This window comes from Triticum aestivum, chromosome 5D (genome assembly GCF_018294505.1).
Source record: "Triticum aestivum cultivar Chinese Spring chromosome 5D, IWGSC CS RefSeq v2.1, whole genome shotgun sequence".
NCBI classification, from domain to species: domain Eukaryota; kingdom Viridiplantae; phylum Streptophyta; class Magnoliopsida; order Poales; family Poaceae; genus Triticum; species Triticum aestivum.
Window position 1 is genome coordinate 484,242,225 of NC_057808.1, and position 24,223 is coordinate 484,266,447.

The 24,223-nt window shown below is 43.7% G+C and overlaps 2 protein-coding genes across 2 annotated transcripts; one reads left to right on the plus strand and one right to left on the minus strand.

The window, feature by feature from the left end:
- Positions 1–2,395: 2,395 nt before the first annotated feature.
- On the plus strand, positions 2,396–4,115 carry LOC123125630 (transcription factor JUNGBRUNNEN 1). The gene is made up of 3 exons (XM_044546100.1): positions 2,396–2,721; positions 2,963–3,267; positions 3,410–4,115. The coding sequence occupies exons 1-3, from the start codon at positions 2,478–2,480 to the stop codon at positions 3,884–3,886; spliced, it is 1,026 nt and encodes a 341-aa protein (XP_044402035.1). The 5' UTR covers positions 2,396–2,477; the 3' UTR covers positions 3,887–4,115.
- A 1,561-nt stretch (positions 4,116–5,676) lies between these two features.
- Positions 5,677–8,708, minus strand: LOC123123012 (protein JASON). Its single transcript, XM_044543408.1, has 7 exons — positions 8,423–8,708; positions 8,229–8,289; positions 8,032–8,114; positions 7,259–7,473; positions 6,301–7,117; positions 6,133–6,215; positions 5,677–6,003 (listed from the first exon to the last, which is right to left on the minus strand). The coding sequence occupies exons 1-7, from the start codon at positions 8,522–8,524 to the stop codon at positions 5,904–5,906; spliced, it is 1,461 nt and encodes a 486-aa protein (XP_044399343.1). The 5' UTR covers positions 8,525–8,708; the 3' UTR covers positions 5,677–5,903.
- Positions 8,709–24,223: the final 15,515 nt, after the last annotated feature.

The window sequence follows — 24,223 nt, forward strand, 5'->3', positions numbered from 1 at the left end:
GTCGTTGCGCGGCTTTGCTTGTGCGGGAGCGATGGTAGGTGTCGGTATTGGTGGATTCGCTGACAAGGTGATTGATTAATTTTATAAAAGAAAGATGGCATCACATCATCATATATGCCTTTATAGTTTATTTGCATTCGAAAAATGCTTTTTTTTGGTAATTCTCATATGCAACAAAATTTCATAAACTCAACAAAAATGAATGAGTGTCTACATTGTACTCCAAAAGATAGCACACATTAATTTGTCTTAAGTAAAACTTTATAAAATTTCGCCAAGCTTATAAAAATAATCATCAACACCTAAATATAACAAACCTATAGCATTATATTCATCATAAGATATATTTTAACATGATACATTTTTTGTATTGTAAATATTAATATATGTTCTTCAAACTTTATAAAACCTGACTTAGGAAAAATCGAATATGTAGTTATATATGTACTAAATTTTTGCTATGGAGCGAGTCAGAGGCATATAGATAAAAGGAAAAAGGCAGTACGAGTGTACTAGGGTATATACTTGGTCAAAACCAACATTAATCAATCACCTTCTAGCATGACAGGTAACACATGTGTATGTGTCAGCGCAGCACTGCTCACATTTGCTCCACTGTCAACAAAAGGCTACATGCATATCATGCTCCTCTTCATCTACCATGGTTCTTTTTGCTGGCAAAATGACTTAGTGCGACAACACAAATTTCTTTTAATCCATCCAAAAACAACTTACTAAAAACTAAAAAACACATATTGCAGTATCGTTTTGGGGTGTTAAAATGAACTTGCTAACTAGCATTATGGACAAAATACATGAAACGCTCAGTGAACTCGTTAGCCCCTTAATTATTTTACCATTAATCATCTTAAGCTCTAGATATGAGCCTGTTTTTAGAAATTAGATGCATTTTCAAACAAAATAAATAAATATATGAAGAGCAGGAGTACATACTCCTAGGAGTACACAGGCATTTTCATTGATATTAACCTGGTAGCCAGTGTGTAGGATATACATATTGATGGGGCATGATTGCCTAAAATTGTAATATTGAGGGGGTGGTTTCAAGAGAACACTAAAAAACTAATTATTCACATGTACAAACACGGAAAACCAAGATGTTGTGCGAGCCACTGGATATACACTTTCCGATCTTCAAGAGGCAACATACGAGTTTGTGAATGTGGGTCTATGTTGTTCTCTATCTATGTCAAAATATTGTGCATATTAATTTTGTTTTTAAGTCAAAATTTATAAAATCTTACCAAGTTTATAGAAATAATTATAAACATCTACAATACCAAATTCTATATATGATTATGTTCATCATGAAATATACTTTCAGGTCACACATATTTGGTATTGTACACTTTAATATATATCATCTTTAAACTTGGTCCAACTTATAATGCCTGGCTTAGGAAACAAAAATTAATGTGCACTGTATTTTGACATGGAAAGAGCAATAATAGGCATAATAAGAAAGCCAGAACCGGTGTTAAGCGCACCTTCTGGAAGATATCATATGATATTATGATATGTCTAGTTGTCTACGTGTTATCGCAGCATTGCTCACATTTGCTCCACCGTCAACAAAGGCTACCTACATATCCTGCTCCTCTCCATCATCCATGGTTCTTTTTAGTGTGTAGCAAAACGACTTACTTCAACAACCCACTTTACTTTTGATCCTAACAAAAACAATCTACTTTACTTTGCTCCACCAGAGTGTCCCCCAAGGTTTCTCCTTTTTTTCGTTGCCCGAATCATCTCCGTACCGTACGTTTCTTCGGTTGACATGCACAAACTGAACACATTAATCCTTTAAACCAAGTCAGAAAGCAGTACATTAAGGAAGGAGTGGCTAGCAACATCGCGTGCGTCATTGCAAACAAACAAGTCGTGCAACTAAGATCTCCCTATCTCTGTCTCTAGATCTCGGAACAAAACCGAATACGTTCGCAAATATTCCTTTCTGTCTTATCAAAGGACCCAGTCAGAGGTTATATATGTTGTATGTATGAGCTCATGCCTTTTGATTTGTTCTTACATGCAATTAAGTAACCTATGCTTTCCCATTCGCACAGACAAATTAACACTCTCTTAGCTCCAAGGCTAACACATGCAAGCACAGCTATAGCCAGTAAAACCAGAAGGTGCGGCTGCGAAGATTCGTCAAGATCGACTGTGGCGAGACAAGTCAGACCAAGCGACTTAGACCGGAATTATGTCACCTCCTTTAACTTGTTGCACAGCTCTCGCCCGCCTCATTTATAAACCCTGAAGGTGAAGCTTTCACCTTCATCTACTTAACTCCAAGGCCGCCAAGAGCTTGCTATCCTATATATACAACGCATATGCGCGACACTTAAGAGATTACATCGAGAGGGTCCGTAGAACTAAGCGCAAAAGCAGCGGCAACCAGCGAGCAAGAAGTACAAACGAGAGCCTTGCTAGCTAAAATTGATAGACCCGCGATGGTGGCCAAGGCAGAGATGAGCGCCATGGAGTTGGAGAAGGTGATGAGCGACGGGGAGGTGGTGCTCGGCGGCGCCGGAGACGAGGAGGAGGAGGACGTGGTGCTGCCGGGGTACCGGTTCCACCCCACCGACGAGGAGCTGGTCACCTTCTACCTCCGGCGGAAGGTGGCCAGGAAGTCCCTCAGAATCGAGGTCATCCGGGAGATGGACATCTACAAGCACGACCCATGGGATCTCCCCAGTGAGTTCCTTTCTCTCCATATACTCTATGCATCATGTCCTGATCATGCTCACCTGCTCATGCCCACGTTGCCATGCATGTTAATTAATCAACCAAACTTGTTCCTAACTGTATGTAGTACGTACTTGTCATCATTTCACTGGTTTTAACTTTTACTGCACAAATGGCTTCCAAGCAAATTCTTTTCTGGAACAAGAATTTTACCTGACAGAGTGCAATCATCCACTTGGAAATTATGCAGAGGCGAGCACGGTCGGTGGGGAGAAAGAGTGGTATTTCTTCTGCCTGAGGGGCAGGAAGTACCGGAACAGCATCCGGCCCAACCGAGTGACCGGCTCCGGCTTCTGGAAGGCCACCGGCATCGACCGGCCCATCTACTCCGCCGGCAGCGGCGGCGCCAGTTCCGGCGTGTCCATCGGGCTGAAGAAGTCGCTCGTGTACTACCGCGGCAGCGCCGGCAAGGGCACCAAGACCGACTGGATGATGCACGAGTTCCGCCTACCGCCGGCCGCGGCCACCAACTCCTCCCCGAGCATGCAAGAAGCCGTAAGTGGTCCACGCGTGCATTCCATTTCCACACAAAGTCACGGTGCGGCTACCCTACCGGCGACCGGTCCGGGGTACGTGTGGTGTGGTGCAAGTGTAACATTGACCCTCTGACGTGTGCGCATATGACCTGAAAATGCAGGAGGTGTGGACCATCTGCAGGATCTTCAGGAGGACCATCACCTACCGCAAGCAGCAGACGTGGAGGCCGGTGCCCGCGCCGTCCGTCGCCGACTCGAACTCCAACACGGGGAGCTTCGAGTCGTCCGAAGCCGGCGACGAGTACATGAACTGCCTGCAGGCACCCGCCGCTCCATGCATCCCCCAGCAGCAGTACGTCAGTCAGGTGGGCACGGTGGACAGCGGCAACTTCTTCTACGAGGACAACATGCACAACCAGCAGTTCCAGGGGCAATGGAACGCCGCACCCGCCGCGCCGGTGCCGGAGCAGAAACTACAGAGCCCATTGTCAACCGCCGTCTCCTTCCACCAGAATGACCACAGCCACGCCGTCGCCGCCAACGATTTCTACAAAGTCGAGGGATACTTGGAGGAGATCGCGAGGATGATGGAGGTCACCGATCCGACAGGGTTTTACGACTACAGATCATACGGTTGATCGGCCGACCTTCGCACGTCTTCAGAGTTGTTCAGGGTAGACAAACAGAATCCGCCGACGCGCTAGAACAGATGCTGTCAAGTGAGGAAGTGACATGCAGGGCCCGCACCACAGAGAGCTGAGGCCTATAGTCAGCAGAGCTTCACCCGCAGAGCTTTCTCTCTTTTGATTTCTCTTCGATCTGATCTACTCCCTCCGATCCATAATAAGTGTCGCAGTTTTGAACTAAGGTTGAACTAAACTTAGTTCAAAACTGCGACATTTATTTTGGATCGGAGGGAGTAGTGTATAAACCATGTGTGTTCGTGATACATAGTATGACTTGTGTGTGTAACATAGTAAGAGTGACATATAAATATTTGCTCCAGGCATGTTTTAATTCAATCAGTCATGTCTGAACGTTCTTGTACCTTGTTCTGGTCACTCAGATATGCACAAGTAACTTAATGTTGCTGGTTGAACAGTAAAATAGAAACAAATGAACAACAGAGTAGAAAATACATCTTTTATTATGTGCATGTTCCTCCTGTTAGTGTTTGATGTGTTCGTGAAAATTTTTAATGCAAAAATGAACAATTATGCTTCCTTGGTAAACAAAAGATTGGCGCTCAGCTTTTTTTAGCACAGGCTTGAATACTTGTGTTTTTTCCATAAACTTTTGAAACAAAAAAAAAAGGACAAGAACCTGTATATGTCTAATATTTTTCATATTTTTTGGCACCCGTAAAAGTATTCCTCACAAGCAAGAGCATATATACCAAGGAACCAAATAATCAGTTCTACACCAGATTTCTTATCACTTTCAGACTTAAGTGAGCAAAAATAATCAGTTCTACATGCATCCAGTTTGTCGCTCCTAGATTGATCTCCCTTCGCATGCGCAATCTAGACATTTGATTGGGTACATTTTGTCATTTACCGAAGAAAAATGTATTCTCTATTATGTTAAATAGTAGAAAGGTGATGTAAGCGTCATTTTCAAGATTTCTTGTGCTGGCCCCCCAATTTGACTCTATCAGCACCCTGGTGAATTTCTCCCAGGTTGATGCTGTAATTCAATGTTCTTGACTCACTAGAAGCATGAGAGTGAATAAAAATTTACATGATGTCAAACTATCAAACTCGAGAACACATCTTTGCTTAGGTCACTGCCATGAACACTTAACGAAAAGGATGTACCATTCTGGGGGCTGAATGGGACTTCCTCGAGCATGAAATTGTGGTCTATAAACTCCTACTTGAATATATATCATATGGGCAGGAAACGTCGAGCCAGGTCAAACATTTTACTCATGTTAACTACCTGTTTGGCTTAAATATTCATCAGCGCATTTGGATAATTGCAAAAACAGATATGGATAATTGCAGGATGTCTTGTCTGACCTAGGAGGCCATACAATTGCCTGTTTAGTGTTCCGAATGTGAATCTAATAGAATGGCCTAGCAAAGCAGCATTGGACTAGAAACAGTCAAATCAAAACCTTCAGAATTCGTCAAGGACAAGGATGTAAAGGCAAATTCTGGTTGAAGAAAGGCACCATTGAAGAATGATGATAAGACATCAAAAGTCTTTAAACAATACGTCAGGTTCTATTCGCATCCTTTTCCAAGGTAAACAGGAAGGAGTGATAATTTCTCTGCTGCTTATGAAATACTGTAGATTATTTCTCGGTTGTGGCAGTCGTGCTTACGAAAGGTAAGACAACTAGTATCAGGAACTAAAACTGCATATCATGAACGGAATAGAAGAAAGTACCACACAAAGACCAGAACATAACATTCAGAAGTACTAGTTAGGAATCTTGATGTCAATTATATTTGAAATCAACGATGTTGATTTGTCCTGGAACTAGGAACATTACTCCTTTAATATAAAGCAGTCGATAGAACAGCCGCTTCTAGAAGCTACATACTGGAGGATAGTAGAGGTTAACAAAACTGTGCAGAAGCCATTAGGAATGTGGCAGCAAAAAGCCAAATTACTTGGAAGCTTCATAACTCTTCGCAGACCAAGACATCATGTAAAAGCAGCAACACGTAGATGGTTAGATGCAGCAGTATCACTTTCCTCACCTTCTACACCTGAAAAGTGAGATGTGTTTCCAGTGGAGCATTTCCTGCAAAAATCAAACAAGAACGTCACATTACACCATTGAAAGAAGGAATGATTATGCACTCAAAAGATTTTAAAACATGTTTGGCCAGATCAAATCGTATTTGATGTGAAACGGAAGAAAATACTGAACCTTTGAGAAAGCAGCTTCTCTTCAGATAAAGCCTTTTCAAGCCTCTCCTCGAATGACATCGCATGCCAACTAACCTTCTGATCCTGATCATGTAATGGATTATTCCTAGGTAAGCCACTTCTACATAATTAAGTAACAGAAAGTAAGAGAATGAGAAATAGACTTTACTTCTTTGTACTTATTTGTTGAGTTGGGAATGCCATTTCCATCCCACCATTTAGGAGTAAAATTATCTGGCTCTTCGGATTTCCAGTGAGCCGCGACCATTCCAATGATAGGCCTATCCTCATCAGAACTCTTAGCAGAATTAAATGTGTCACTTGTATAGCTTTCATCTCTGATCGCCTTACTCGAACTTGGAGGCTTCAACCACTGGGACAAGCTTGGGAATTCGACATCTGAACCACTATTTGTTGTAATCACCTTATTTCTGCTGGCATGAACTGTTACATCAGTGGCCTGGCATTTCTCCACAAAAGATGTGTTATCACTTGTCTTGTTATAAGATGATACAGAACCCTCAGAGTTCTGGAACAGGGAACATTCATCAGATATTGAAGTTTCAACCAAATCCGGACTGTTATTCTTTGCACCCTTGAGATCCTCATCAGATATATCAGGCTGGCAGGGATCTTCTCTGTACACTCCACAATGTTCGAGATCCCGAGAGGAATTCAGACCTTCGTGCGAATTATGCGAACAAGACCTAGTACAGTTCTCGTTTGTCAACTCTTCCGAGTCAGGTACCTGAGTGTTAACTGGAGTATGTATCCCACCATTCACTTTCAAAGGAGTTGAAAAGGGTGAAGACTTGGATCCATCCAGATAGATATCATCATTACTGGTGGCAGAGCATGACTCCAAGGTGGTTAACTTGATCCTGCAGTCGACCACAGGCTCATTATTCACACCGTCAGAGTCTATGCTCTTGCTCACAGGTTCAGTATCATGCTGGTTTGATGCATCGCAAACATTCCTAGAAGAGCTGTCATCAAGAAGTAAAAACATCCACATTATTTAATCTATCCACTACTTATTAGCGTGAAGAGAAAATCCCAGACTCTTCAGAAACAGTGAACAGACTAAAGGCATTGGTATTTCAGCAGATAGCATGAGGTCTGCATACCTTGAAGCATCTGGTAGATAGGAGCTTTGATGAGACCCTGAAGGAGTTTGGCATTCATCAGCCTTCAGCACTTCCATGGAATTCATGTTTTCAGACAAGGCAGTTAGCAGCGCTGAATGTGTTTCATACTGCAGAGCTGAATCCATGCTTTCAGGCTCTTTAAGGATTTCATTTGGAGTTTCCGACAGTGCACCGCCATTTTTGAGGAAAGTGGCCTGTTAATATCAGTGAAAGTCAGTCTGTTTCTGAGAACATACATGCGGGTAATCAACATGTAGAATTCACTGCTATAAATCCACTGCCACCTGAGTGAGTTATGTATGAGTAGCAAATTCTCATCCTCACTGAGTGACCCGCGTATAAGGTTAGCAGTTAGCTACAAACAGCAATGTAGATTCAAGAGAAGAAAAGCCGCCGATCGATTGTCATTATAAACGCAACTACAGAAGCTATAATGGCTTGATCCATTGAACTCCTATATCAGTGCTAGCAAACAAATGAGCAACAGCCAGCTCACAAGTGCAGTGCTACATTTTTGTGCAGTTAGTGTCAGTGTGAATCACGACAGCGCAAACGCCACAACCATCAACTCATCATGCATATAAAGACATAATCCCTCTCTGTGTACTGAAAATGCCGCGTATGCGGAAACTGAAGCACATGCGTCACTAGTCAGACAAAATTCAGCACTCAAGTGGCAAGATACAGCTCAGAATAGACTAGCAAGGAAGCAGATCTGAACCGGGCCAGATTCGCAGAACCGATGGCCATACCTCCTCGTGCATGAGCTCCGGATCCACCCTGTTGCTCCCGGCGTCCCGGTCCGACCCCGAGCTCGTGGCCTGCGATCCCTCATCTTCACCGACGGCACAAAATCGAACACCAAAGGAGCACACGACAGCATCAGAAGAGGATCGAACGGCTCGAGAAGGAGAAACGCAGAAATAGAAGGGGGGGGGAAAATGCAGACCTTCGCGCAGGAACACGGCGGACAGCGCGTTCCTTGACGGCGGCGCCCTCCTCTCGCCGACCTGATCAGCACAGAGAAATACGCAAAATTAGTCAATCGCGGCTCGAATTTCGACAACCCAGCTAGCTGATCCGTGCCCTGGAGCGGGCGCACGGGTTCCGCGCGGGGGGGCAACGGGAGAGAGGAAAAAATACCTTGGGGCTGGGGACGACGGAGGAGGAGACGAGCTGGGCGCGGGCGCGGCCGGCGCGCGGCTCGCCGCCGGCCGCGCGGAAGCAGTCGAACAGGCACCCCATCCCCGTCCTCCTCACCGCGTACCCCTCGCCGAGCGCCGAGCCTTGGAGCCGCGGAGGAGGCGAGATTTCATCCGCCCGCGCGGAGCCGATTGCGCGTGCGCGTGCGCGTGCCTGCGTCCGCCCAGTGGCAGGCAGAGGAGGCAGAGGAGGCGAGGTTTAAGGGGGGGGAGGACGGGGGAGGGGGTTTCGAAATTTAAAATCGGAGCGGAGGAGGGGATGGCGGAGTCAGCGAGTGGGGCGGAGGCAGCAGGCCCGGCGGGGCCCCCCTCCTCTGCTCCCGTGCGCGTGGGTCTTTTTGAGGATGCTTTTTGCGTCCCCTTCCTGTTTTGAATGGAGCGATTCTAGGGGAGATTTTCTTTCTTCTTCTTTTTCGCGAGAATTCTAGGGGGGATTTGGGATGATTCTGGTGGGATGTATACGAGTAGTAATTACATTTATTATGGGGTATGATTTCGTTAAAGGCTTTAAGTATTTGCTGAAAACGACATTCCTCGCTATTTTTTCTCATGATGCAGTCGCGTCGCCCGTGCTTCTCCGGGTTAGTCGGGGATGGCAACTGCTACCTCCGCCTCGTATTAGTTGTCACTCAAGCGGATGTGTGTAGCATCGAAATATGTCAAGATACATCCATTTCAACGACAACTAATATGGGACGAAGTTTCTTCTCTGCAGTCCGTATTTCTAACTTTCTCATTAATTTTGACGAGCACCCCTTTCCTAGCTTTCTCTGCAATGCCCGCGTTGTAGATGGCCATTTCAAGAGGGAGTGATTCCACATAAGACGACGTATGCCCCCACTTGGCAATAGGGATTCACAATCATAGGTCATTGATGGCGTCAAGTCCTCTGGTACCATTATCATCCCTTCCCATACAAGGGCAAGGACCTCACACCAAGAAATGACCCTACTTCCGCCCACGAGACTTGCCAACCTTTTCCAGCTCTGGGGTCAATGAACACCAAGTTGCACAAGCAAATGTGACCAAGCATGTCTGGGTCACTTAGAGCTTGCCCCAAGCGTCCAACGCGAAGTCGAAGTACCCACGACCAACCAACCGCAACTTCCACTCACGGTAAAGTCTCTAGTTGGCATCCTCTACGTTGATGATGAGAGTGGCAGTGCTAGAATGTGCATACATGAAAAAAAGGTGTATCTTTTGGTCCCAAGAAGCCATAAGCTAAGAAAGTAGCTTATAGACAAAAGACGAGGTAAGACCTACCTACCCATTATCCAACTTTTACCACTCAAAGACTCCCCCTATCTTTTCCTCTCCCCCCTTCTGAGCTATCCATCAACTTCCTTGTTCCTGCCGCCTGCTCTCCCCTTCTCCTTCGCCAGCTCGGCCACCTGGAGTGGAAGGGGAGAGGAGATTGGCCTCCTCCTCTTTGTATATCCGCCTAAGACAGTAGTATGATGATTTCCTCGTTGGAATATGGCGCTATGCCAAATAACAGTTCAAATCTAGAATTTGGGCTACTTCTTTGTTAAACCTTGTGCGGCCATGGCGGCTGACCGGTTGGAGAAGAAGTGTGTTGCAACATTACCAAGTCTGAGCCTCTCTCTTTCGCTGGGTTCTGACCAGACTCATCAGCCTGCAACCTCCCTGGTGCAAAGATTTGATGATACCGTGGTGGTTGTGGTGGTCGTTTGTTGGGAATTAGCACACATTTATGTTCTAAAACTGCAAGAAAAACAAAGTAATCTTAGTACCACACCATGCGCTAATTCAGGGATCATTGCACAACATGGAAGGAAACATATGTAGCGGCATATATGTAAGAAATAGCTCTTGCAACACCCCAGAAACACCTCAGGCGGTGTTTGGGGTCATGAGAACCTATATATATTTGAACAACAGTAGAACGTCAACACATATAGACACCAAATGCGTGGAAAATCACCAAGTTGGGGTAAAAAAACACGATTCGAAGCCACCCCAAACTTCTTCCCCTATTATCAAGTCTGGAATACAACATATACTTTTCTACATAGAAGTAGAGTTTCTCATACATCAATATTTCTGCATCTTGGGCAAGAACAACAAGATTCGGGGCTGCAAAATCTAGGGATTGAAACAATATCAACAAAGATGGGGGAACCACGGCTTGTAGAAGACAAGATGGTTGATCTAATCTTCATAACCTTGATGATGGGATCCCTTTGCTTGATGGCAAGCTTCTTCCTTGAATCTTCATCTCATTTAGTTTCTCTCTTAGTTTTCTCTTTCTACTCCAATGGAGGTTGAACTCAAATTTGTCCCCCTACTTGTTGGTTGCTGGATGGGAGGCTAAACATCCCCTTCCCTCATGTGTAAAAGCCCACTACCAAAAAAAGACACATCCGTGACATTTTGGGCCGAACGAAAAAAAATCTGTCATACTTATGACACTTCTATGACAATAATTGTGACAAAACACGGTATCATCATAGATGTGGTGGGGTCCTACTTCTATGACAGAAAATGGGCTTTTCGTCCTGGGCGGGCCGGAGACGCAGTGCTACCTCTTGAGCACTGCGTTGGTTTTTCCTTGAAGAGGAAAGGGTGATGCAGTAAAGTAGCGTAAGTATTTCCCTCAGTTTTTGAGAACCAAGGTATCAATCCAGTAGGATATCACGCTCGAGTCCCACGCACCTACACAAACAAACAAGAACCTCGCAACCAACGCAATAAAGGGGTTGTCAATCCCTTCACGGTCACTTACGAGAGTGAGATCTGATAGATATGATAAGATAATATTTTTGGTATTTTTATAATAAAGAGAAATAAAGATGCAAAGTAAAATAAACGGCAATGAAAATAACTAAGTGTTGGAAGATTAATATGATGGAAAATAGACCCGGGGGCCATAGGTTTCACTAGTGGCTTCTCTCAAGAGCATAAGTATTACGGTGGGCAAACGAATTACTGTCGAGCAATTGATAGAATTGAGCATAGTTATGAGAATATCTAGGTATGATCATGTATATAGGCATCACGTCCGCGACAAGTAGACCGAAACGATTCTGCATCTACTACTATTACTCCACACATCGACCGCTATCCAGCATGCATCTAGAGTATTAAGTTCATAAGAACAGAGTAATGCTTTAAGTAAGATGACATGATGTAGAGGGATAAACTCATGCAATATGATATAAACCCCATCTTTTTATCCTCGATGGCAACAATACAATACGTGCCTTACTGCCCCTGCTGTCACTGGGAAAGGACACCGCAAGATTGAACCCAAAGCTAAGCACTTCTCCCATTGCAAGAAAGATCAATCTAGTAGGCCAAACCAAACTGATAATTCGAAGAGACTTGCAAAGATAACCAATCATACATAAAAGAATTCAGAGGAGATTCAAATATTGTTCATAGATAAACTTGATCATAAACCCACAATTCATCGGATCTCGACAAACACACCGCAAAAGAAGATTACATCGAATAGGTCTCCAAGAAGATCGAGGAGAACATGGTATTGAGATCCAAAGAGAGAGAAGAAGCCATCTAGCTAATAACTATGGACCCGAAGGTCTGAGGTAAACTACTCACACATCATCGGAGAGGCTATGGTGTTGATGTAGAAGCCCTCCGTGATCAATGCCCCCTCCGGCGGAGCGCCGAAAAAGGCCCCAAGATGGGATCTCACGGGTACAGAAGGTTGTGGCGGTGGAAATAGGGTTTTGGCTCCTGTTCTGATGGTTTGGGGGTACGTAGGTATATATAGGCGAAAGAGGTCGGTCAGGGGAGCCACGAGGGGCCCACGAGGGTGGAGGGCGCGCCCAGGGGGTAGGCGCGCCCCCCTGCCTCGTGCCCTCCTCGTTGCTTTCTTGACGTGGACTCCAAGTCCTCTGGATCACGTTCGTTCCGAAAATCACGTTCCCGAAGGTTTCATTCCGTTTGGACTCCGTTTGATATTCCTTTTCTGCGAAACACTGAAATAGGCAAAAAAAACAGCAATCTGGGCTGGGCCTCCGGTTAATAGGTTAGTCCCAAAAATAATATAAAAGTGTATAATAAAGCCCATTAAACATCCAAAACAGAATATAATAAAGCATGGAACAATCAAAAATTATAGATACGTTGGAGACGTATCAAGCATCCCCAAGCTTAATTCCTGCTCATCCTCGAGTAGGTAAATGATAAAAACAGAATTTTTGATGTGGAATGCTACTTAGCATAATTTCAATGTAGTTCTTCTTATTGTGGCACAAATGTTCAGATTCGATATGATTCAAGATAAAAGTTTAATGTTGACATAAAAACAATAATAATTCAAGCATGCTAACCAAGCATTATGTCTTATCAAAATAACATAGCCAAAGCAAGTTATCCCTACAAAATCATATAGTCTGGCTATGCTCCATCTTCACCACACAAAATATTCATATCATGTACAACCCCGGTTTTAGCCAAGCAATTGGTTCATACTTTTTAACGCGCTTCAGCCTTTTCAACTATTACGCAATACATGAGTGCAAGCCATGGATATAGCACTATGGTGGAATAAGGTATAATGGTAGGGGTTATGTGGGAAAACAAAAAAAGGAGAAAGTCTCACATCGACGAGGCTAATCAACGGGCTATGGAGATGCCCATCAATTGATGTCAATGCAAGGAGTAGGGATTGCCATGCAACGGATGCACTAGAGCTATAAGTGTATGAAAGCTCAACAAAAGAAACTAAGTGGGTGTGCATCCAACTTGCTTGCTCACGAAGACCTCGGGCATTTGAGGAAGCCCATCATTGGAATATACAAGCCAAGTTCTATAATGAAATTTCCCACTAGTATATGAAAGTGACAAAATGAGAGACTCTCTATCATGAAGATCATGGTGCTACTTTGAAGCACAAGTGTGGTAAAAGGATAGTAACATTGTCCCTTCTCTCTTTTTCTCTCATTTTTTTTATTTGGGCCTTCTTCTTTTTTCATGGCCTCATTTTTTTAGTCCGGAGTCTCATCCCGACTTGTGGGGGAATCATAGTCTCCATCATCCTTTCCTCACTTGGGACAATGCTCTAATAATGATGATCATCACACTTTTATTTACTTACAACTCATGAATTACAACTTGATACTTAGAACAAGATATGACTCTATGTGAATGCCTCCGGCGGTGTACCGGGATATGCAATGAATCAAGAGTGACATGTATGAAAGAATTATGAACGGTGGCTTTGCCACAAATACGATGTCAACTACATGATCATGCAAAGCAATATGACAATGATGGAACGTGTCATGACAAACGAAACGGTGGAAAGTTGCATGGCAATATATCTCGGAATGGCTACGGAAATGCCATAATAGGTAGGTATGGTGGCTGTTTTGAGGAAGGTATAAGGATGTTTATGTGTGATAGAGCATATCATATCACGGGGTTTGGATGCACCGGCGAAGTTTGCACCAACTCTCAAGGTGAGAAAGGGCAATGCACGGTACCGAAGAGGCTAGAAAATTGCGGAAAGGTAAGTGTGCGTAATATCCATGGACTCACATTAGTCATAAAGAACTCATATACTTATTGCAAAAATTTATTAGCCCTCGAAGCAAAGTACTACTACGCTTGCTCCTAGGTGAAGGGTTAGTAGGAGTTAACCATCGCGCGATCCCGACCACCACACAAAGGATGACAATCAATAAATACCTCATGCTCCGACTTTGTTACATAACGGTTCACCATACGTGCATGCTACGGGAATCACAAACTCCAACACAAGTATTTCTCAATTCCACAATTACTCAACTAGCACAACTATGGTATTACCACCTTTATATCTCAAAACAATTATCAAGAATCAAATTTCTCATGATATTATAATTAAAGCAAATTGCCATGATGTTTTAAGACTCTCAAAATAATATAAGTGAAGCATGAGAGATCAATAGTTTCTATAAAACAAATCCACCACCATGTTCTAAAAGATATAAGTGAAGCACTAGAGCAAAAACTATATAGCTCAAAAAATATAAGTGAAGCACATAGAGTATTCTAATAAATTCCGATTCATGTGTGTCTCTCTCAAAAGGTGTGTACAGCAAGGATGATTGTGGTAAACTAAAAAGAAAAGACTCAAATCATACAAGACGCTCCAAACAAAACACATATCATGTGGTGAATAAAAATATAGCTCCAAGTAAAGTTACCGATGGAAGTAGACGAAAGAGGGGATGCCTTCCGGGGCATCCCCAAGCTTTGGATTTTTGGTGTCCTAGATTATCTTGGGGTGCCATGGGCATCCCCATCTTAGGCTTTTGCCACTCCTTGTTCCATAATCCATCAAATCTTTACCCAAAACTTGAAAACTTCACAACACAAAATTTAACAGAAAATCTCGTGAGCTCCGTTAGTAAAAGAAAAGAAAACACCACTTCAAGGTACTGTATTGAACTCATTCTTTATTTGTATTGGTGTTAAACCTACTGTATTCCAACTTCTCTATGGTTTATAAACTATTTTACTAGCCATAGATTCATCAAAATAAGCAAACAACACACGGAAAACAGAATCTGTCAAAAACAAAACAGTCTGTAGTAATCTGTAACTAACGCAAACTTCTGGAACTCACAAAAATCTACCAAAATAGGACGACCTAGACAATTTGTTTATTGATCAGAAGCAATTGGAATCAGTATTGTATCACGTTCTGGTGATTTTAAACAATTGTTTTCGTGAACATAAAGTTTCTGGAAATTTCAGCAAGATCAAATAACTATCATCCAAGAAGATCCCATAGGTTTAACTTGGCACAAACACTAATTAAAACATAAAAACAAATCTAACCAGAGGCTAGATCAAATATTTATTCCTAAACAGAAGCAAAAAGCAAAAAAAAACTAAGATAAAATTGGGTTGCCTCCCAACAAGCGCTATTGTTTAACGCCCCTAGCTAGGCATAAAAGCAAGGATAGATCTAGGTATTGCCATCTTTGGTAGGCAATCCATAAGTGGCTCTCATAATAGATTCATAAGGTAATTTTATTTTCTTTCTAGGAAACTGTTCCATGCCTTTCCTTAATGGAAATTGGAATCTAATATTCCCTTCCTTCATATCAATAATTGCACCAATCGTTCTAAGAAAAGGTCTACCAAGAATAATCGGACATGAAGGATTGCAATCTATGTCAAGAACGAAATCTACGGGCACATAATTCCTATTTGCAAAAATAAGAACATCATTAATTCTTCCCATAGGTTTCTTAATGGTAGAATCCGCAAGGTGCAAGTTTAAAGAACAATCATCAAATTCACGGAAACCTAGCAAATCACACAAAGTTTTTGGGATCGTGGAAACACTAGCACCCAAATCACACAAAGCATAGCATTCATGATTTTTATTTTTAATTTTAAGAGTAGGTTCCCACTCATCATAAAGTTTTCTAGGGATAGAAACTTCCAACTCAAGTTTTTCTTCATAAGATTGCATCAAAGCATCAACGATATGTTTAGTAAAAGCTTTATTTTGACTATAAGCATGAGGAGAATTTAGCACGGATTGCAACAAGGAAATACAATCTATGAAAGAGCAATTATCATAATTAAATTCCTTGAAATCCAAGATAGTGGGTTCATTGATATCTAAAGTTTTGATTTCTTCAATCCCACTTTTAGCAATTTTCGCATCAAGATCTAAAAACTCCGAATTTTTGGAACGCCTTCTAGGTAAAGGTGGCTCATATTAAGTCCCTTCATTATCAAGATTCATATTGCAAAACAAAGATTTAATAGGAGACACATCAATAAATTTTAGATCTTCATCTTTATTTTCATAGAAACTAGAAGAACACGCTTTCACAAAGCAATCTTTCTTAGCACGCATCCTAGCGGTTCTTTCTTTGCACTCATCAATGGAAATTCTCATGGCTTTGAGAGACTCATTGATACCATGCTTAGGTGGAATAGATCTAAGTTTCAAAGAATCAACATCAAGAGAAATTCTATCAACTTTCCTAGCCAATTCGTCAACCTTAAGCAATTTTTCTTCAAGCAAAGCATTGAAATTCTTTTGCGAATTCATAAACTCCTTAACACTAGTCTCAAATTCAGAGGGCATCTTATTAAAATTTCATAAGAATTGTTGTAGTAATTACCATAATTATTAGAGGAATTACTAGGGAACGGCCTAGGATTAAACTTTCCTCTATACGTGTTGTTACCAAAATTATTCCTACCAACAAAATTCACATCCATAGATTCATTATTATTCTCAATCAAAGTAGACAAAGGCATATCATTAGGATCAGAAGAAACACTCTTAGTAGCAAATAATTTCATAAGTTCATCCATCTTTCCACTCAAAACATTAATTTCTTCTATCGCATGCACTTTTTTATTAGTAGATCTTTCGGTGTGCCATTGAGCATAATTAACCATAATATTATCTAGGAGTTTAGTAGCTTCTCCTAAAGTGATTTCCATAAAAGTGCCTCCCGCAGCCGAATCTAAACGATTTCTAGAAGCAAAATTCAATCCGGCATAAAAAATTTGTATAATCATCCAAAGATTCAAACCATGATTAGGGCAATTACGTATCATTAATTTCATCCTCTCCCAAGCTTGTGCAACATGTTCATGATCAAGTTGCTTAAAATTCATGATATCGTTTCTAAGAGAGATGATTTTAGCGGTAGGAAAATACTTAGAGATAAAAGCATCTTTGCACTTATTCCAAGAATCAATACTATTTTTAGGCAAAGACGAAAACCAAGCTTTAGCACGATCTCTAAGTGAAAAAGGAAATAGCTTTTAACAATATCATTGTCCACATCTTTCTTCTTTTGCATATCACACAAATCAACAAAGCTATTTAGATGGGTAGCGGCATCTTCACTAGGAAGGCCGACGAATTGATCTTTCATGAAAAGATTCAACAAAGCAGCATTAATTTCACAAGATTCAGCATCGGTAGGAGGAGCAATCGGAGTGCTAAGAAAATCATTGTTGTTGGTATTGGTAAAGTCACACAATTTAGTATTGTCTTGAGCCATTGTGACAAACAAGCAATCCAACACACAAGCAAACAAGAAGCAAGCGAAGAAGAAGGCGAACGGAAAAGAGAGGGCGAATAAAACGGCAAGGGTGAAGTGGGGGAGAGGAAAACGAGAGGGAAATGGCAAATAATGTAATGTGAGGGAGATGAGTTTGTGATGGGTACTTGGTATGTCTTGACTTGTGCTTGACTTGACTTGGCGCGAATCTCCCCGGCAACGGCGCCAGAAATCCTTCTTGCTACCTCTTGAGCAGTGCATTGGTTTTCCCTTGAAGAGGAAAGGGTGATGCAGTAAAGTAGCGTAAGTATTTCCCTCAGTTTTTGAGAACCAAGGTATCAATCCAGTAGGAGATCACGCTCGAGTCCCACGCACCTACACAAACAAACAAGAACCTCGCAACCAATGCAATAAAGGGGTTGTCAATCCCTTCACAGTCACTTACGAGAGTGAGATCTGATAGATATGAAAGATAATATTTTTGGTATTTTTATAATAAAGAGAAATAAAGATGCAAAGTAAAATAAACGGCAATGAAAATAACTAAGTGTTGGAAGATTAATATGATGGAAAATAGACCTGGGGGGCATAGGTTTCACTAGTGGCTTCTCTCAAGAGCATAAGTATTACGGTGGGTAAACGAATTACTGTCGAGCAATTGATAGAATTGAGCATAGTTATGAGAATATCTAGGTATGATCATGTATATAGGCATCACGTCTGCGACAAGTAGACCGAAACGATTCTACATCTACTACTATTACTCCACACATCGACCGCTATCCAGCATGCATCTAGAGTATTAAGTTCATAAGAACAGAGTAATGCTTTAAGTAAGATGACATGATGTAGAGGGATAAACTCATGCAATATGATATAAACCCCATCTTTTTATCCTCGATGGCAACAATACAATATCTGTTGGGGATCGTAGCAGAAATTTAAAATTTTCTACGCATCACCAAGATCAATCTATGGAGTCATCTAGCAACGAGAGAGATGAGTGCATCTACATACCCTTGTAGATCGCGAGCGGAAGCGTTCAAGTGAACGGGGTTGATGGAGTCGTACTCGTCGTGATCCAAATCACCGATGACCGAGCGCCGAACGGACGGCACCTCCGCGTTCAACACACGTACGGAGCAGCGACGTCTCCTCCTTCTTGATCCAGCAAGGGGGAAGGAGAGGTTGATGGAGATCCAGCAGCACGACGGCGTGGTGGTGGAAGTAGCAGGGATCTCGGCAGGGCTTCGCCAAGCTCAGCGAGAGGGAGAGGTGTTACGGGAGGGAGAGGGAGGCGCCAGGGGCTGTGGTGCGGCTGCCCTCCCTCCCCCCTCCTATATATAGGCCTCCTGGGGGGCGCCGGCCCTGGGAGATCTGATCTCCAGGGGGGCGGCGGCCAAGGGGTGGCTTCCCCCCAAGCCAAGTGGGGGGCGCCCCCACCCCTAGGGTTTCCAACCCTAGGCGCAGGGGGGAGGCCCAAGGGGGGGGCGCACCAGCCCAACAGGGGCTGGTTCCCCTCCCACTTCAGCCCATGGGGCCCTCCGGGATAGGTCGCCCCACCCGATGGACCCCCGGGACCCTTCCGGTGGTCCCTGTACAATACCGGTAACCCCCGAAACTTTCCCGGTGGCCGAAACTGGACTTCCTATATATAATTCTTCACCTCCGGACCATTCCGGAACTCCTCGTGACGTTCGGGATCTCATCCGGGACTCCGAACAACTTTCGGGTTACCGCATACTAATATCTCTACAACCCTAGCGTCACCGAACCTTAAGTGTGTAGACCCTACGGGTTCGGGAGACACGCAGACATGACCGAGACGACTCTCCGGTCAATAACCAACAGCGGGATCTGGATACCCATGTTGGCTCCCACATGTTCCACGATGATCTCATCAGATGAACCACGATGTCGAGGATTCAATCAATCCCGTATACAATTCCCTTTGTCAATCGGTACGTTACTTGCCCGAGATTCGATCGTCGGTATCCCAATACCTTGTTCAATCTCGTTACCGGCAAGTCACTTTACTCGTACCGTAATGCATGATCCCGTGACCAACCACTTGGTCACTTTGAGCTCATTATGATGATGCATTCCGAGTGGGCCCAGAGATACCTCTCCGTCATACGGAGTGACAAATCCCAGTCTCGATCCGTGTCAACCCAACAGACACTTTCAGAGATACCTGTAGTGTACCTTTATAGTCACCCAGTTACGTTGTGACGTTTGGTACACCCAAAGCACTCCTACGGCATCCGGGAGTTACACGATCTCATGGTCTAAGGAAATGATACTTGACATTGGAAAAGCTCTAGCAAACGAACTACACGATCTTTGTGCTATGCTTAGGATTGGGTCTTGTCCATCACATCATTCTCCTAATGATGTGACCCCGTTATCAATGACATCCAATGTCCATAGTCAGGAAACCATGACTATCTGTTGATCAACGAGCTAGTCAACTAGAGGCTCACTAGGGACATGTTGTGGTCTATGTATTCACACATGTATTACGATTTCCGGGTAACACAATTATAGCATGAACAATAGACAATTATCATGAACAAGGAAATATAATAATAACCATTTTATTATTGCCTCTAGGGCATATTTCTTTGGCTTCTTCCCGGCAACTGACTTACCGGGCGCGGCAACTCCCTTGCCGTCCTTCTTGAAGTTCTTCTTACCCTTGCCCTTCTTGAACTTAGTGTTTTTATTCACCATCAATACTTGATGTTCCTTTTTGATCTCCACCTCCGCTGATTTCAGCATTGAATATACCTCAGGAATGGTATTTTCCATCCCCTGCATATTGAAGTTCATCACAAAGCTCTTGTAGCTCGGTGGAAGCGAGTGAAGGATTCTGTCAATGACCGCGTCATCCGGGAGATTAACTCCCAGCTGAGTCAAGCGGTTGTGCAACCCAGACATTTTGAGTATGTGCTCACTGACAGAACTGTTTTCCTCCATCTTACAACTGAAGAACTTGTCGGAGACTTCATATCTCTCGACCCGGGCATGAGCTTGGAAAACCATTTTCAGCTCTTCAGACATCTCATATGCTCCGTGTTGCTCAAAACGCTTTTGGAGCCCCGGTTCTAAGCTGTAAGGCATGCCGCACTGAACGAGGGAGTAATCATCAGCACGTGACTGCCAAGCGTTCATAACGTCTTGGTTCTCTGGGATGGGTGCTTCACCTGGCGGTGCTTCTAGGACATAATCTTTCTTGGCAGCTATGAGGATGATCCTCAGGTTCCGGACCCAGTCCGTATAGTTGCTGCCATCATCTTTCAGGTTGGTTTTCTCTAAGAACGCGTTGAAGTTGAGGACAACGTGGGCCATTTGATCTACAAGACATATTGTAAATATTTAGACTAAGTTCATGATAATTAAGTTCATCTAATCAAATTATTCAATGAACTCCCACTCAGATAGACATCCCTCTAGTCATCTAAGTGAAACATGATCCGAGTCAACTAGGCCGTGTCCGATCATCACGTAAGACGGACTAGTCAACATCGGTGAACATCTTCATGTTGATTGTATCTTCTATACGACTCATGCTCGACCTTTCGGTCTTTCGTGTTCCGAGGCCATGTCTGTACATGCTAGGCTCGTCAAGTCAACCTAAGTGTATTGCGTGTGTAAATCTGGCTTACACCCGTTGTATTCGAATGTTAGAATTTATCACACCCGATCATCACGTGGTGCTTCAAAACAACGAACCTTCGCAACGGTGCACAGTTAGGGGGAACACTTTCTTGAAATTATTGCGAGGGATCATCTTATTTAAGCTACCGTCGTTCTAAGCAAATAAGATGTAAAACATGATAAACATCACATGCAATCAAATAGTGACATGATATGGCCAATATCATTTTGCTCCTTTGATCTCCATCTTCGGGGCGCCATGATCATCTTCGTCACCGGCATGACACCATGATCTCCATCATCGTGTCTTCATGAAGTTGTCACGCCAACGATTACTTCTACTTCTATGGCTAACGTGTTTAGCAATAAAGTAAAGTAATTTACATGGCGTTATTCAATGACACGCAGGTCATACGAAAAATAAAGACAACTCCTATGGCTCCTGCCGGTTGTCATACTCATCGACATGCAAGTCGTGATTCCTATTACAAGAACATGATCAATCTCATACATCACATTTATCTCATTCATCGCATCCTTTTGGCCATATCACATCACAAGGCATATGCTGCAAAAACAAGTTAGACGTCCTCTAATTGTTGTTGCAAGTTTTTACGTGGCTTCTATAGGTTTCTAGCAAGAACGTTTCTTACCTACGTAAAACCACAACGTGATATGCCAATTTCTATTTACCCTTCATAAGGACCCTTTTCATCGAATCCGTTCCGACTAAAGTGGGAGAGACAGACACCCGCTAGCCACCTTATGCAACTAGTGCATGTCAGTCGGTGGAACCTGTCTCACGTAAGCGTACGTGTAAGGTCGGTCCGGGCCGCTTCATCCCACAATGCCGCCGAAACAAGATAAGACTAGTAGTGGCAAGGAAATTGACAACATCTACGCCCACAACTGCTTTGTGTTCTACTCGTGCATAGAAACTACGCATAGGCCTGGCTCATGATGCCACTGTTGGGGATCGTAGCAGAAATTTAAAATTTTCTACACATCACCAAGATCAATCTATGGAGTCATCTAGCAACGAGAGAGATGAGTGCTTCTACATACCCTTGTAGATCGCGAGCGGAAGCGTTCAAGTGAACGGGGTTGATGGAGTCGTACTCGTCGTGATCCAAATCACCGATGACCGAGCGCCGAACGGACGGCACCTCCGCGTTCAACACACGTACGGAGTAGCGACGTCTCCTCCTTCTTGATCCAGCAAGGGGGAAGGAGAGGTTGATGGAGATCCAGCAGCACGACGGCGTGGTTGTGGAAGTAGCGGGGATCTCGGCAGGGCTTCGCCAAGCTCAGCAAGAGGGAGAGGTGTTACGGGAGGGAGAGGGAGGCGCCAGGGGCTGTGGTGCGGCTGCCCTCCCTCCCCCCTCCTATATATAGGCCTCCTAGGGGTTGCCGGCCCTGGGAGATCTGATCTCCAGGGGAGCAGCGGCCAAGGGGTGGCTTCCCCCCAAGCCATGTGGGGGGCGCCCCCACCCCTAGGGTTTCCAACCCTAGGCGCAGGGGGAGGCCCAAGGGGGGGCGCACCAGCCCAACAGGGGCTGGTTCCCCTCCCACTTCAGCCCATGGGGCCCTCCGGGATAGGTGGCCCCACCCGGTGGACCCCCGGGACCCTTCCGGTGGTCCCGGTACAATACCGGTAACCCCCGAAACTTTCCCGGTGGCCGAAACTGGACTTCCTATATATAATTCCTCACCTTCGGACCATTCCGGAACTCCTCGTGACGTCCGGGATCTCATCCGGGACTCCGAACAACTTTCGGGTTACCGCATACTAATATCTCTACAACCCTAGCGTCACCGAACCTTAAGTGTGTAGACCCTATGGGTTCGGGAGACACGCAGACATGACCGAGACGACTCTCCGGTCAATAACCAACAGCGGGATCTGGATACCCATGTTGGCTCCCACATGTTCCACGATGATCTCATCGGATGAACCACGATGTCGAGGATTCAATCAATCCCGTATACAATTCCCTTTGTCAATCGGTACGTTACTTGCCCGAGATTCGATCGTCGGTATCCCAATACCTTGTTCAATCTCGTTACCGGCAAGTCCCTTTACTCGTACCGTAATGCATGATCCCGTGACCAACCACTTGGTCACTTTGAGCTCATTATGATGATGCATTACCGAGTGGGCCCAGAGATACCTCTCCGTCATACGGAGTGACAAATCCCAGTCTCGATCCGTGTCAACCCAACAGACACTTTCAGAGATACCTGTAGTGTACCTTTATAGTCACCCAGTTACGTTGTGACGTTTGGTACACCCAAAGCACTCCTACGGCATCCGGGAGTTACACGATCTCATGGTCTAAGGAAATGATACTTGACATTGGAAAAGCTCTAGCAAACGAACTACACGATCTTTGTGCTATGCTTAGGATTGGGTCTTGTCCATCACATCATTCTCCTAATGATGTGATCCCGTTATCAATGACATCCAATGTCCATAGTCAGGAAACCATTACTATCTGTTGATCAACGAGCTAGTCAACTAGAGGCTCACTAGGGACATGTTGTGGTCTATGTATTCACACATGTATTACGATTTCCGGATAACACAACTATAGCATGAACAATAGACAATTATCATGAACAAGGAAATATAATAATAACCATTTTATTATTGCCTCTAGGGCATATTTCCAACAATATGTGCCTTGCTGCCTCTACTGTCACTGGGAAAGGACACCGCAAGATTGAACCCAAAGCTAAGCGCTTCTCCCATTGCAAGAAAGTTCAATCTAGTAGGCCAAACCAAACTGATAATTCGAAGAGACTTGCAAAGATAACCAATCATACATAAAAGAATTCAGAGGAGATTCAAAGATTGTTCATAGATAAACTTGATCATAAACCCACAATTCATCGGATCTCGACAAACACACCGCAAAAGAAGATTACATCGAATAGATCTCCAAGAAGATCGAGGAGAACATGGTATTGAGATCCAAAGAGAGAGAAGAAGCCATCTAGCTAATAACTATGGACCCGAAGGTCTAAGGTAAACTACTCACACATCATTGGAGAGGCTATGG

What these genes read in the sequence shown, in the direction of transcription:
- LOC123125630 (XM_044546100.1), top strand. Translation starts at nt 2,478, where the DNA reads ATGGTGGCCAAGGCAGAGATGAGCGCCATGGAGTTGGAGAAGGTGATG. An exon ending in CGACCCATGGGATCTCCCCA is followed by an intron (nt 2,722 to 2,962) that starts GTGAGTTCCTTT and finishes GAAATTATGCAG; the next exon opens with AGGCGAGCACGGTCGGTGGG. An exon ending in CCCCGAGCATGCAAGAAGCC is followed by an intron (nt 3,268 to 3,409) that starts GTAAGTGGTCCA and finishes CTGAAAATGCAG; the next exon opens with GAGGTGTGGACCATCTGCAG.
- LOC123123012 (XM_044543408.1), bottom strand. Translation starts at nt 8,524, where the DNA reads ATGGGGTGCCTGTTCGACTGCTTCCGCGCGGCCGGCGGCGAGCCGCGC. An exon ending in CCGTCGTCCCCAGCCCCAAG is followed by an intron (nt 8,290 to 8,422) that starts GTATTTTTTCCT and finishes TGTGCTGATCAG; the next exon opens with GTCGGCGAGAGGAGGGCGCC. An exon ending in CGCCGTGTTCCTGCGCGAAG is followed by an intron (nt 8,115 to 8,228) that starts GTCTGCATTTTC and finishes CCGTCGGTGAAG; the next exon opens with ATGAGGGATCGCAGGCCACG.